Below are 12,169 nucleotides of genomic sequence, written 5' to 3' on the forward strand. Positions count from 1 at the left end.
ATGGCGACACTCACCTTTTCTGTCACCAGCTTCTGCTCTGCAACCTCGGGGGCCAGGAAGAAGGCGTTGTGAGCACCTAGGAGAGAAATGGCAGGGCCGTTGGGCTTCCCTCTCTGCTTCAGTGTCCATGCTTCAGACCCCAGGTGAGCTGAGCCCCCAGGTGAGCTGAGTCCCAGGTGAAATGAGCCCCCAGGTGAGATGAGCCCCCAGGTGAGCTGAGCCCCCAGGTGAGATGAGCCCCTCAGGTGAGCTGAGCCCCCAGGTGAGATGAGCCCCTCAGGTGAGCTGAGTCCCAGGTGAGCTGAGCCCCCAGGTGAACGGAGTCCCAGGTGAGATGAGCCCCCAGGTGAGCTGAGCCCCCAGGTGAGCTGAGCCCCCAGGTGAATGCAGTCCCAGGTGAGCTGAGCCCCCAGGTGAGCTGAGCCCCAGGTGAACTGAGCCCCCAGGTGAGCTGAGCCCACACATACCATTGGCCGGTGGTGGCCTGAAAAACACTGCCCCATCCTTGGCCACCAGCACGGAGTCTGGACACAGGTAGGCTGTAGGAGGATAGGCCATGGCTGGTTGGCTGGGGGTCACTGTCCTGGGGGTCACAGTCCTGAGGGTCACTGTCCTGGGGCCACTGCCCTGGGGGAGGCCGCTATTCTAGGGGTCGATGTCCTGGGTGCCCAGAGTCTGAGGGGGGCTGCTTTCTGGGGGGGCTGCTGTGTTGGGCCTAGTGTCCCAGGGGCATGTATAGTTCCCCTTGGGCCCAGAGGCCAAGGCCAGGGCTGTTCCAGCATGTGCTCAGGGCCCTGAGGAAGGTGGGAGGGGCTGCCGGTCACCTGGGTGCTGGCGCTGTGTCCACAGGGCGCTGAGGCAGGCATGGGACAGAGCCCACAGCTCATACTCCTTCAGAGGCCGGCCCAGCGTGGACAGGAGGGTCTGCAGGGAGACGGCCTAGGAGCAGGGGTCGGAGAGGGCAGGGGTCAGTGGGGGTGGAGGTCAGTGGGGGTCAGTAAGGGGCCAGTGAAGGGAGCTGGGCCTGGGGTTATGAGGATTGGGCCTTGGGGTGGGGGGGCTGAGCCTGGGGGTAGGGGGCGCTGAGTCTGGGGGTGTGGGACTGAGCCTAGGGGTGGGGGGTGCTGAGCCTAGGGGTGGGGTGTGCTGAGTCTGGGGGTGTGGGACTGAGCCTAGGGGTGGGGGGTGCTGAGCCTAGGGGTGGGGTGTGCTGAGTCTGGGGGTGGGGGACTGAGCCTAGGGGTGGGGGGTGCTGAGCCTAGGGGTGGGGTGTGCTGAGTCTGGGGGTGGGGGACTGAGCCTAGGGGTGGGGGGGGTGCTGAGCCTAGGGGTGGGGTGTGCTGAGTCTAGGGGTGGGGGACTGAGCCTAGGGGTGGGGGATACTGGGTCTGGGGGTGGGGGGCTGAGCCTGGGGGTGAGGGAGCTGAGTCTGTGGTTATGAGGATTGCACTTGGGGTGGGGGTCGCTGAGTCTGGGCGTGGGGATTGCTGGGCCTGGGTGTTGGGGGGCTGAGCCTGGGGTTGAGGGAGCTGAGTTTGGGGTTATGAGGATTGGGACTTGAGGTGGAGGGTCTGAGTCTGGGGTTGGGGGGTGCTGGGCCTGGGGTGGGGGGATGACCCTGGGAGTGGGGGTGCTGGGGGTGTGGGCATTGACTCTGGGTGTTCAGACCCTGTGCCTGGGCAGTCAGGGGCCCTCTCTTACAGCACCCACCTGCTCAGTGAGTGATCCTGGGTCCTCGGCACTGTCCAGGGCCCCCTCAGGAGCTCCGGCTGACTGGGCAGCTGAGCGGGCCTTTGGGGGGTGCTGGGCTGCGGGCGTGACTTTCTCCTCCAGGGCCGCCTGGACAGAGGCCCCGCTCTTGCCCTGCCAGGGCTCAGGCTGAGGCCGGGTGCTGCTGTGGCCATGTCTGCCCTCTGGAGAGGCCTCTGTGGGGCCGGCCTCGGGTGCTTCAGGCAGGAGCCAGGACAATGTGCGCACTTTCCTCAGGCTGCTCCGGCCTGGGCAGCCGGGCTGTGGGCCCAGGACCAGGCTGCCCAGCCTCTGCAGGCTCAGGCTCTGGCCGTTTCTCAGAGGTGCTGAGAACAGAGGCTTGAGGGCTCTGGGCTGGCCTGGGTCTTCACGGCTGGGAGTCTGGGGGTCCCCGGCGTCAGCGGGGTCTGGGGGCCGTCTCCTCGTCCCCACAGTCCTCGGGGCCAGCCTCCCTGTCCAGGTGTTCTCGCTGATGTCTGCAGAGTCATGTGGTCAGCACCCTGGGGTGCAGCTGGGACCCCAGCTCAGTACGGCACCCCTTCTCACTGACCATGAGCAGACTGCCCTCCCTCACCCTCAAGTCTAAGACCCCCTCCCCCCATTAACTGCACAGTTGGATAGTTTCAGGGGTTTCCAGGGCCTGGCCTCTGATGGCCTCTCCTGGCACACAGCCACAGGTGGCGGACACACTCACACGTATACACAGTGGGTCTCCAGGGTGACACCCTGGGTGTCGGGCTGTCCCTGAGTTCTGCTCTTAGTCTGGCTGTGAGGGTTTGGGACGGTGAGTCGGCAGGGACCCTGTGCCTGGCGTGTGCTGAGCGTGGGGTGTGTGAGTGCAGGGAGGCATGTGCGCAAGTGTTCAGGGTGTGTGAGTGCTACGGTAATAGTGTGCCCAGGAGCGCACATCTGTGTACACACGTGACTATCAACAGGTGCACGGGAACATGTGTGTGCTTGAGAGGCACCTGGGATTCTTGAATATATGTAACCACATGTGTGCATGCTTGAGCTTATGTGTGCTGCTGTGCATGTGAATACATGTATGAATACAGCATGGCTGCACACATGTGTGAACTTGCACACTGCATGTATACTGTGCACACATGTGCATGTCTGAAAGTGCCCAGGCATCTGTGTGCTGTGATCACGTGTGCATGCAAGACTGTGTGTGTGCTATGATCACCTGTGCATGCAGGACTCTGTGTGCTGTGATCACGTGTGCATGCAGGACTCCGTGTGCTGTGATCACATGTGCATGCAGGACTCTGTGTGCTGTGATCACGTGTGCATGCAGGACTCTGTGTGTGCTGTGATCACATGTGCATGCAGGACTCTGTGTGTGCTGTGATCACGTGTGCATGCATCTGTGCACATGACGGTGCACACGTGCTTATGAACACATGTGAGGCTTCATGTGTGTGTGGGGCCCTGTGCAGTGTGCCTGCCAGTGTGAGCTCACCTGGAAAGGCCCCAAAGGACTCGATGGACAGTACTCGTCTCCCCACGGCTGAGAGGCTGCGACACAGGCGGCAGGAGGACACTGGCCACAGCTTCTGCTCACACAGCACGATAACGCTCTGGGGGTCACACAGTGAGGTGATGCTCTGGGGGTCACACAGCACGATAACGCTCTGGGGGGTCACACAGTGAGGTGATAACGCTCTGGGGGGCCACACAGTTCAGTGAAAGTCTGGGAGGGTCACACAGTGAGGTGACGCTTTGGGGGCAGTGTGAAGGCCCCTCCATGTGGCAGTGCAGGAGACGGGGCGGTGGTTCCGCAGAAGCCGTGGACGACCCCCCTTGTGTGTGGTCACTGTGGTCACACAGCCAGCTGAGGGAGGAGTGGGGGTACCTGCAGGTCTGGCCGCTCTCTGGGGTCCAGTGCCTGCATCCGGTCCAGCAGGGCCTCCAGCTCGTGGCTCAGCCTGGGCTCCGGCTCTGGCTCCGGCTCCCCCATGAAGTCCAGGGCGGCCTTGAGTGTGGCACCCAGTGAGTAGACGTGAGCCTGAGGTGCAGAGTGGCCAGCGGTCAGCAGGAGGGCTGTGCTATGGTGCCCCCGTCAGGCCAGCCCCATCTCTGCAAAGCTGAGCCAGACCGTCCACAGACCTGGGACCTGGGCCACACCTGTGACCCCCACACCTGTGAACACCTCACCTGTCACCCCTATACCTCTGACCCCACACCTGGGGAGATGTGGGATCTTATATTTATTTATTTATTTTCTGTTTCTTGCCACCAGGGTTATTGCCAGGGCTTGGTGTCCATCCATATCACCTCCATCCCTTCCAGAAGTCAATTGTTTTCTTTCCTTCCTTTCTTCTCTCCCCCTCCCCTTCTTTCTATAAAAACAGAAACTGAAAGGGGAGTGGGTGGGTCGGGCAGTAGCACAGCGGGTTGAGCGCACGTGGCAGGAAGTGCAAACAGCGGCATAAGGATCCCGGTTCGAGCCCCCGGCTCCCCACCTGCAGGGGAGTCACTTTACAGGCGGTGAAGCAGGTCTGCAGGTGTCTGTCTTTCTCTCTCCTCTCTGTTTTCCCTCCTCTCTCCATTTCTCTCTGTCCTATCCAACAACGATGACAGCAATAACAACAATAATAATAACCACAACGATGATAAAACAAGGGCAAAAAAAGGAAAAAGGCAGCCTCCAGGAGCAGTGGATTCGTGATACAGGCACCAAGTCCCAGCAATAACTCTGGGGGCAAAAACAAATCAATAAATAAAAACTAGTTGACCTTAGTTACATTAAAAAAATAAACTGACAGAGGAGAGGACAAAGCTCTGCTCACGTAACACCCCTGCGGGTGGGGACTGGGGCTTGACCCTGGGTTCTTGCGTGTGACGATGTGTGTTCTCTATCGAGTGTGCCACCACCTGGCCCTTGAGGTTTGGAGCCTTAAGTGCTTGAAGCTCCTAGTCCCAGACCACTTCTCTAAGGTCCATCGAAGTTCAAAAGGGCGTCTGGGAGGCGGCAAGGAAGCTCGGACCAGCCTGAGCCCAGGCCTGCAGCTGCCTCTCCCAGTGCCCAAAGGAAAACACTCACCACACCCACAAAAGGGACAGTGACCCCAAGGCCAAGCCCCAAACAGGAAGCGCAGCTTAGTGGTTAGTTCCCTCAGGCACCCGGTTTACTGGGAAGGACCGGGGGGATGTGAGCCCAGTCCCGAGTCTGGCAGAGGAGGGTCCACAGGGCAGACAGGTTTGATTGTGCTCAGACCCGCTGGGCCGGGAGACACTGCCAGAAGGTAGCGGGGGAAACAGCCTTCCAAGCCCACAAGGGACACTGCCCAGGACAGACCTCGGGCACCACGGACAGGCGGTGGGACTCAGAGGCTGGGCTCACACCCTCCATCTGCTCCGCACCCAATGTTTCTAAGGTGGGAATCAAAGTGAAACTCACATTGTGAGGCTCAAACACACGGGCTCTGAGCAGCCAGCTGAAGGAGGACTTAAAAGGGCGCTCACAGAGGACTTGGGGCAAGCCAACTGGAAAGTGGGGACCCAACCAATTTCAGGGTGCAGCCTGAGCAGTTCTGAGGGTGTCCCCAGAAAGAAAGAGGTGACTCAACCACCCCCAGGGGCCAGCAGGACAGGCGGGGGCCCAGAGCTGGGGTGGAGGGCCAGGCAGAGAGAAGCTGAAACAGCCACAGGAAAAGAGAAATGGTTCATTCAACAGATAAAACAGCAGACCTTTCACCACACTGAGAAACAGGAAATGTCATGGAATAGAACCCGCAACGCCAGGACACTCCCTGCCTGACACCTCATCGTGAGAGGCCCCCGCAGCAGTCACACCACGGAGCTGGACAACCGGGGAACGCGCATCAGTGTCTGGAACATGCAGCCCAGCAGAACCGGGTCAGGAGCCAGAACCTCTGAGCAGAAGTGCTGACTCAGTCTCCGAAACCTCCCAGCTAAGCAAGCCCAGACTACAGGCTTCTTCCCCAGAGAATCCTGCCAAGTATTTACTTCTTCCAAAACACTAAAATAGAGAGACATCATTGATGAATTATTTTATGAGACCAGCAGCACATGAGTGCGTGATGACATGTCAGATCCAACTCAGAACTCACACACGCGACAGACACAGAAGTCCCAACACGGAGGGAGTGCTGGGGGATGGGCAGGGGGTGGGCTGGGAGGTGAGCTAGGTAGGGGTGGGCGGGGGGTGGGGTGTGGGCTGGTCTGGGAATGGGCTGAGTGTGTTGTGGTGGTCTAGGGGTGGGGGCTCATGCTGGGCACAGTGGCGTGGCTTATGCTGACCCTGGTGTCTACACCACATCTGAGTCTGCAGGCCAGAAAGAAGTGGATCTTGGCCCAGCCAGAGCTTAATGGTCTGGGGGGCGTGGGGGTCAGCCACTCTTGGACGGGCCTTTGCAGCCACGAGGACCAGCAAGGCACTAGAAAGGGGTGAGGCCCGAGGCCACTGAGCATGGGACAGATGGCGGGAAGTGGACTCAGACACAGAGCAGAGACGCTTCTGCGGCCTGGAGCCATGACCACACAGCAGAGCCATTCCACAGCAGAGCTGCCCACGGGACCCCACGGTCAGGAGCTGCCACCTTGCCGCTGTGGCCCACAGTGCCTGGCTCGGGACCATAGACCAAGTCTGTCCCCATGCCCCCTGCCTGTGATGATCAGACGCCAGACAGCTGTCCCTTCTGGAAGGACAGGTGGACAAGCCACTTCCTGCGGGCCTCACACAGGCAGGGACCTCAGCGCTCCCAACCATGGCAGCTACAGTGATTTGAGGTGGATGAACTCGAGGCAGGGCATGCAGGGGTCCTGCACCCACACCCCAGACTCAGGTGGGTGTTGGGGCAGCTCCTCTGTGCCCTCACCCCCTCCTGCTCTGTGGGTGTGGGAGGCTATGCCGGCACCGGCTGCACAAGGTGCCCTCGGCCAGTGGGGACCCCACAGTGGGTGTGGCTGTGTGCCACCATGCAGAGACCACATGGGGCTCCTGGGGTGAGGTGCTAGGGTGACTTGAGATGCCAGCCTCAGAGACTCATCACAGACAGAACTGCAAACACCCCAGAAACATCTAAACCCAAACACAGCACCTCATGCCCACTGGGGACATGCTGACCACTGCACAAAGGGCTCCCTGGGGACTTGGGCCCAGTGCCCAGACAGAGACCCCCAGACATAGAGACCCCCAGACACAGAGACCCTCCAAACAGAAACCCCACAGACACAGAGACACCCTAGACACAGAGACCCCCAGACACAGAGACCCCCCAGACACAGAGACCCCCAAGACACAGAGACCCCCAGACACAGAGATGCCCAGACACAGAGACCCCCCAGACACAGAGACCCCACAGACACAGAGACTCTCCACACACAGAGACCCCCCACACAGAGACCCCACAGACACAGAGACCCCCAGACAGAGACCCCCCAGACACAGAGACCCCCCACACAGAGACCCCCAGACACAGAGACCCCCAGACACAGAGACCCCCAGACACAGAGACCCCACAGACACAGAGACCCCCCAGATACAGAGACCCCCCACACAGAGACCCCCCAGACACAGAGACCCCCAGACACAGAGACCCCACAGACACAGAGACCCCACAGACACAGAGACCCCCAGACACAGAGACCCCCAGACACAGAGACCCCACAGACACAGAGACCCTTCAGACACAGAGACCCCCCTACAGAGACCCCACAGACACAGAGACCCCACAGACACAGAGACCCCACAGACACAGAGACCCCCAGACACAGAGACCCCACAGACACAGAGACCCCCCTACAGAGACCCCACAGACACAGAGACCCCAGACACAGAGACCCCCAGACACAGAGACCCCCAGACACAGAGACCCCCGACACAGAGACCCTTCAGAAACAGAGACCCCCAGACACAGAGACCCCCAGACACAGAGACCCCCAGACATAGAGACCCCACAGACACAGAGACCCCCCCCAGACAATGAGTCACCCACAGATACAAGGTCCCTGAGCCCCAGGCCCTGGGCAGAGGCACCACAGCTGTGAGGCCTCAGACCCCCAGTCCGCCCAGCCTACCCCTCTACTTGTGGTCAGAAGGAGTCCAGGTCCATCACCAACACTCACCTCAAAGGTGTTCCCAGTGTCGTCGAACTCTGGGGGGACAAAGGCGCCCTCAGGGTCATCTGGAGGGGGACAGCAGGTCTGACAATAGGCCTCCGGCAGACACCCCCTAAGAGCAGACACCCCTTCCCAGCAGCCCCCTAAGCAGACGGCATACCCCCCCCCCCCCGGCAGCCCCTGCGCACCGCTGAGCTGTTCCATGAAGCTGACATGGCCGCTGGTGTCAAAGGCCAGGGTGTCGGGCGTGATGCAGAGAGTCTGGAAGAGGCCGGCATGGGCCACCTTGTGCAGGGACAGGCCACACTCCAGGCCCACAGCCCAGGCCTCCTGCTCGCTCAACCCGCGGGCCCTCAGGGACAGAATGTCGGCCAGGGACACATTCTCCTGCGGACGGACAGACAGGAGGCTGAGCTGGGGCTGACTGTGGAGGCCCGAGCTGGGACCCCAGCTCAGACCCCCACCCATGACCCCCTAACCAAACCTTCCTACCTAGTTTCTCAGCTCAGAGCCCCCCCCCCCACTCAGCCCCCAGGTCAGAATCTCCCAGCCGGCTCTTCCACAAGCTTTCTCCCCAGCCCCCTACCCTAGATGGCCCCTACAGCCCATCAGTTCAGAGCCCCCACTCCAGATGGCCCATCTGGGCCCCTCTCCAGCTGACACTCTCCCAGGCCTCCAGCCAGCACACACCAGCCACCTCAAAGTCCCCTGGGCTCCCCAGTGATGGATGGCATTCAGCAGGGGTGCCCAGAGGAGCACCGGGACCCTGCACCCCCTGCCCCTGCACCCCCTGCCCCTGCACACACAGCCTCCAAGGGCCCCTGTGGTGGGAAAGGCCACAGGTGCCCCCAGCTAGGGGCTGTAGACCCCAGGGCCACATCCATATGGGGGGAATGAGAATGGCTGACTTCGGGGTGAGCTCCAGGGCCCTGGTCCTTGCCTCCAGTGTGGCGAGGTCCTTCCTCCACAGGAAGGAAAGGAGCTCCCACCCTGAGCCTGGGCTGGCCCTGGAGATGGGAGGGAGGGTGTTCTCAGATCCCAGCTGGGCAGGGACCCTTGTGGCCAGGCACAGGGTCCTGGTGGTCTCTGACCAGAGGCGGGTGCTCCCTCCAGGTGTGGGGGCTCCTTCAGGCTGGCAAGCTCTCCACCAGCAAGGCAAGGGGTGTGGGGTGTCTGGGAGGACAGTTGGTCCAACAGCTGCCCATGTCATGCTCCCTGCAGGGCAGTGAAAGCAGAGGTGTCTGTCAGTGAGGTGGGGGAGCAGGTGGGTGACACCCCTCCAGGAGGGCTGCCCCTGCTGGTCCTGGGTCTCATGTCCTGGGTCCTGGGTCCTGGGGCTAAGGCCACCTCTCCATTCCTGGAGAGGCCCTTGGACACTGAACTGGCCTCCTGAGACCCTCCAGATAGTGCGTGTGCGTGTGTGAGTGTGTACAATATATGATGTGTGTCCGTGTATATATGCAGGCACGTGAGCCATGTGTGCGGGCTGTGTGTGAGCATATGGTGTGGCCTGTGCAGCCAGTGTTCCCTCGGCAGCCGGCCTAATGGCCCTCCCTGTTGGGTGGACCCTGTCAGGGGCTGCTAGGCCCAGTTCTGAGCTGTGTCCATGATCACTGGCCCTGCTTCCCGCAGCTCTGGGCTGGGGCTCAGATTCATCAGGGACTGGGACTGGGTGCTGCCAGAAATTCAGGCCCTGTGGGGTTTCCCCCAGCCTGGAGGCCACAGTGTAGGGGGTCCTGGACCTCGGAGCCCTGTTGGGCCCAGGATCCTCTCACAAATGCCCAGTGCTCTCCCAAAGGTCAGGGCTCACCCACCCTGGATGATGACTGAGGCCAGACGGTCCCCAGCCCTGTCCTTGGCTTTGGTGCCCGGGCAGCCGTGCTCAGTGCCGCTGAGGTGTCCCCACGTGGTCTGCTGGCCCTGGCCAGAGGGCCACATCTAGGTGGGCGGGGCCGGACACGGTGCTGACCCCTCCCCCACCCCTCCCCCACAAAGCAGCGGGGCTCCACAGGGTGTGTCCACCCCAGCGTGTGTGGGGGTGGCACCAGCCCCCAGCCTCCAGCCATTGTCCTTGATTCTGTGCCACTCTGTGCTCCCTGACTGTCACCAGGCTAAGTGTGGGGGTGGGAGGTGTCCTGTGGTACCCCACCTACCTGCCCTGTAGATGCTTATAGCTGATGCTCGGAGTCTCCATATCAACAGTCAGTCCCCCTGCCGCCCTACAGCCTGGGTGCAGCTGGGCTCTGGGGCTGTGGGGGCCATCCATCCCCACCAGGCCTGAGGCCCTGCCACCAGCCACACACCTGGGGGTGTGACATCCTCAACCCCAGCTGTGGAGTCCCCAGCCCCCTCCCCAGATCCCCACCATGGGGCCCACAGTAATGGGGTTTCTGGCCCCCTGTACCAATATTGAGGTGCCATCCTCTTGCCCCATAATGGGGTGTCCAGTCCCTCTTCCAATGATGGGCCCCGGGCCCCTTGTCCCCATAATGGGGTGTCCAGTCCCTGTTCCAAGGATGGGTCCCAGGCCCCTTGTCCCCATAATGGGGTGTCCAGTCCCTGTTCCAATGATGGGCCCCGGGCCCCTTGTCCCCATAATGGGGTGCCCAGTCCCTGTTCCAATGATGGGCCCCGGGCCCCTTGTCCCCATAATGGGGTGCCCAGTCCCTGTTCCAATGATGGGCCCCGGGCCCCTTGTCCCCATAATGGGGTGCCCAGTCCCTGTTCCAATGATGGGCCCCGGGCCCCTTGTCCCCATAATGGGGTGCCCAGTCCCTGTTCCAATGATGGGCCCCGGGCCCCTTGTCCCCATAATGGGGTGCCCAGTCCCTGTTCCAATGATGGGCCCCGGGCCCCTTGTCCCCATAATGGGGTGCCCAGTCCCTGTTCCAATGATGGGCCCCGGGCCCCTTGTCCCCATAATGGGGTGCCCAGTCCCTGTTCCAATGATGGGCCCCGGGCCCCTTGTCCCCATAATGGGGTGCCCAGTCCCTGTTCCAATGATGGGCCCCGGGCCCCTTGTCCCCATAATGGGGTGCCCAGTCCCTGTTCCAATGATGGGCCCCGGGCCCCTTGTCCCCATAATGGGGTGCCCAGTCCCTGTTCCAATGATGGACCCCGGGCCCCTTGTCCCCATAATGGGGTGCCCAGTCCCTGTTCCAATGATGGGTCCCGGGCCCTTTGTCCCCATAATGGGGTGCCCAGTCCCTGTTCCAATGATGGGCCCCGGGCCCTTTGTCCCCATAATGGGGTGCCCAGTCCCTGTTCCAATGATGGGTCCCAGGCCCTTTGTCCCACATTGGGTTGCCCAGTCCCTTGCCCCATAATGTGTGCCTGCCCCTCTTCCAGCTGCAGACTCACTCCTGAGGGACCTTCTGCCCTGTGAGCAGGAAACAACCTTTGTTCTGGGGGGCCACCACTCCTGCCTGGTCTTGCTGCTCCCCTCTCTGCTGCCCTGCCCCTCCCCAGTTGCTGACTTCCGCAATGCATCCCCCCCAGTCCCTCCCAGAGAAAACTGGGCTTAAGGTCTTGGGGGACTCCCAAGGATTGGGATGGGTGCTCTGAGCACTGGGGAGGGGGCTCCAAACACTAGGGGTGGGGTGGGGGTCTCCAAGGCCTGAGGGGCTCCGAGCATGGAGTAGGGGTCCTGGGAGGGGGCCGGGTGGCCAGCACTCACCTCATCCTCGGCCAGGGGGGGCAGAGGCTGGAAGTAGAAGTCCAGGTCCTCCCCGTCCTCCCTGAAGCGGGGGGACTCCATGGTGGGTAGGCAGTGCCGCAGCCGGTCCTGCCCTCCGTTTGGGCTCCTGGGCCTGGCGGCAGGTGGGTCCGCCCTCTGGGGGGTGGGGGGCGTCCTGTGCTGCAGACTTAGCTCTGGGGGTCCCCGGTCGGGGTCCCTGCTCGGCCTGTCTGCATCTGGCCCTGCTATTTGCGCCCTGCAGCCATGGCAACATGCACCCGCCTGCTCTGCAGCAGAGTCACCGCAGCGGGCGGGCGGGCAGGCGGGGACAGAAAGGGGGAGTGGCGGCGGGGGGGGGGGGAGACAGAGGAGGACATTGGGAGAGAAGGAGGGGGATGAGGGAGAGAAGGTGGAGGGGGCAGGGGAGAGGTGGCGAGGGAAGAGGGGAAGGAGGAGAGATGGAGGGAAGGAGGCAGGAAGGGGGATTAGGAAGAGGAGGGGCACAGAGGCGGGATGGGGCAGAAGAGGGAAGTGGGGAAGGAGACGGAGGGGAGAGGGAAGAGGACAGGGTAGGGGACAGGAGGGTCCCTTGCCATCTAGAGGATGTGACTCTTGAGGACAACTTTGGGGGGCAACGTGGTGGGGGTCACCTGAGCA

The 12,169-nt window shown here is 62.0% G+C and overlaps 1 protein-coding gene across 7 annotated transcripts in view; it reads right to left on the minus strand.

The window, feature by feature from the left end:
- KNDC1 (kinase non-catalytic C-lobe domain containing 1) overlaps positions 1 to 11,821 on the minus strand; it is a 30,777-nt gene extending 18,956 nt beyond the window's left edge. For 3 of the 7 annotated variants that reach the window (XM_060171027.1, XM_060171026.1, XM_060171028.1), the window contains exons 1-9: positions 11,513 to 11,817; positions 8,025 to 8,223; positions 7,843 to 7,901; positions 3,605 to 3,757; positions 3,212 to 3,329; positions 1,711 to 2,225; positions 825 to 939; positions 468 to 539; positions 15 to 76 (exon numbers count right to left, since the gene is read on the minus strand). In XM_060171027.1, coding sequence (XP_060027010.1) covers positions 15 to 76; positions 468 to 539; positions 825 to 939; positions 1,711 to 2,225; positions 3,212 to 3,329; positions 3,605 to 3,757; positions 7,843 to 7,901; positions 8,025 to 8,223; positions 11,513 to 11,593 — 1,374 coding nt within the window. In that variant the 5' untranslated portion in view covers positions 11,594 to 11,817. Of the gene's footprint in view, positions 1 to 14; positions 77 to 467; positions 540 to 824; positions 940 to 1,710; positions 2,226 to 3,211; positions 3,330 to 3,604; positions 3,758 to 5,955; positions 6,414 to 7,842; positions 7,902 to 8,024; positions 8,224 to 11,512 lie in introns of those variants that run through there. The other 4 variants (XM_007533720.3, XM_060171029.1, XM_060171030.1 and 1 more) reach the window with 3 other exon arrangements.
- Between the last annotated feature and the right edge of the window lie 348 nt (positions 11,822 to 12,169).

Source organism: Erinaceus europaeus, chromosome 14 (genome assembly GCF_950295315.1).
Source record: "Erinaceus europaeus chromosome 14, mEriEur2.1, whole genome shotgun sequence".
NCBI classification, from domain to species: Eukaryota; Metazoa; Chordata; class Mammalia; order Eulipotyphla; family Erinaceidae; genus Erinaceus; species Erinaceus europaeus.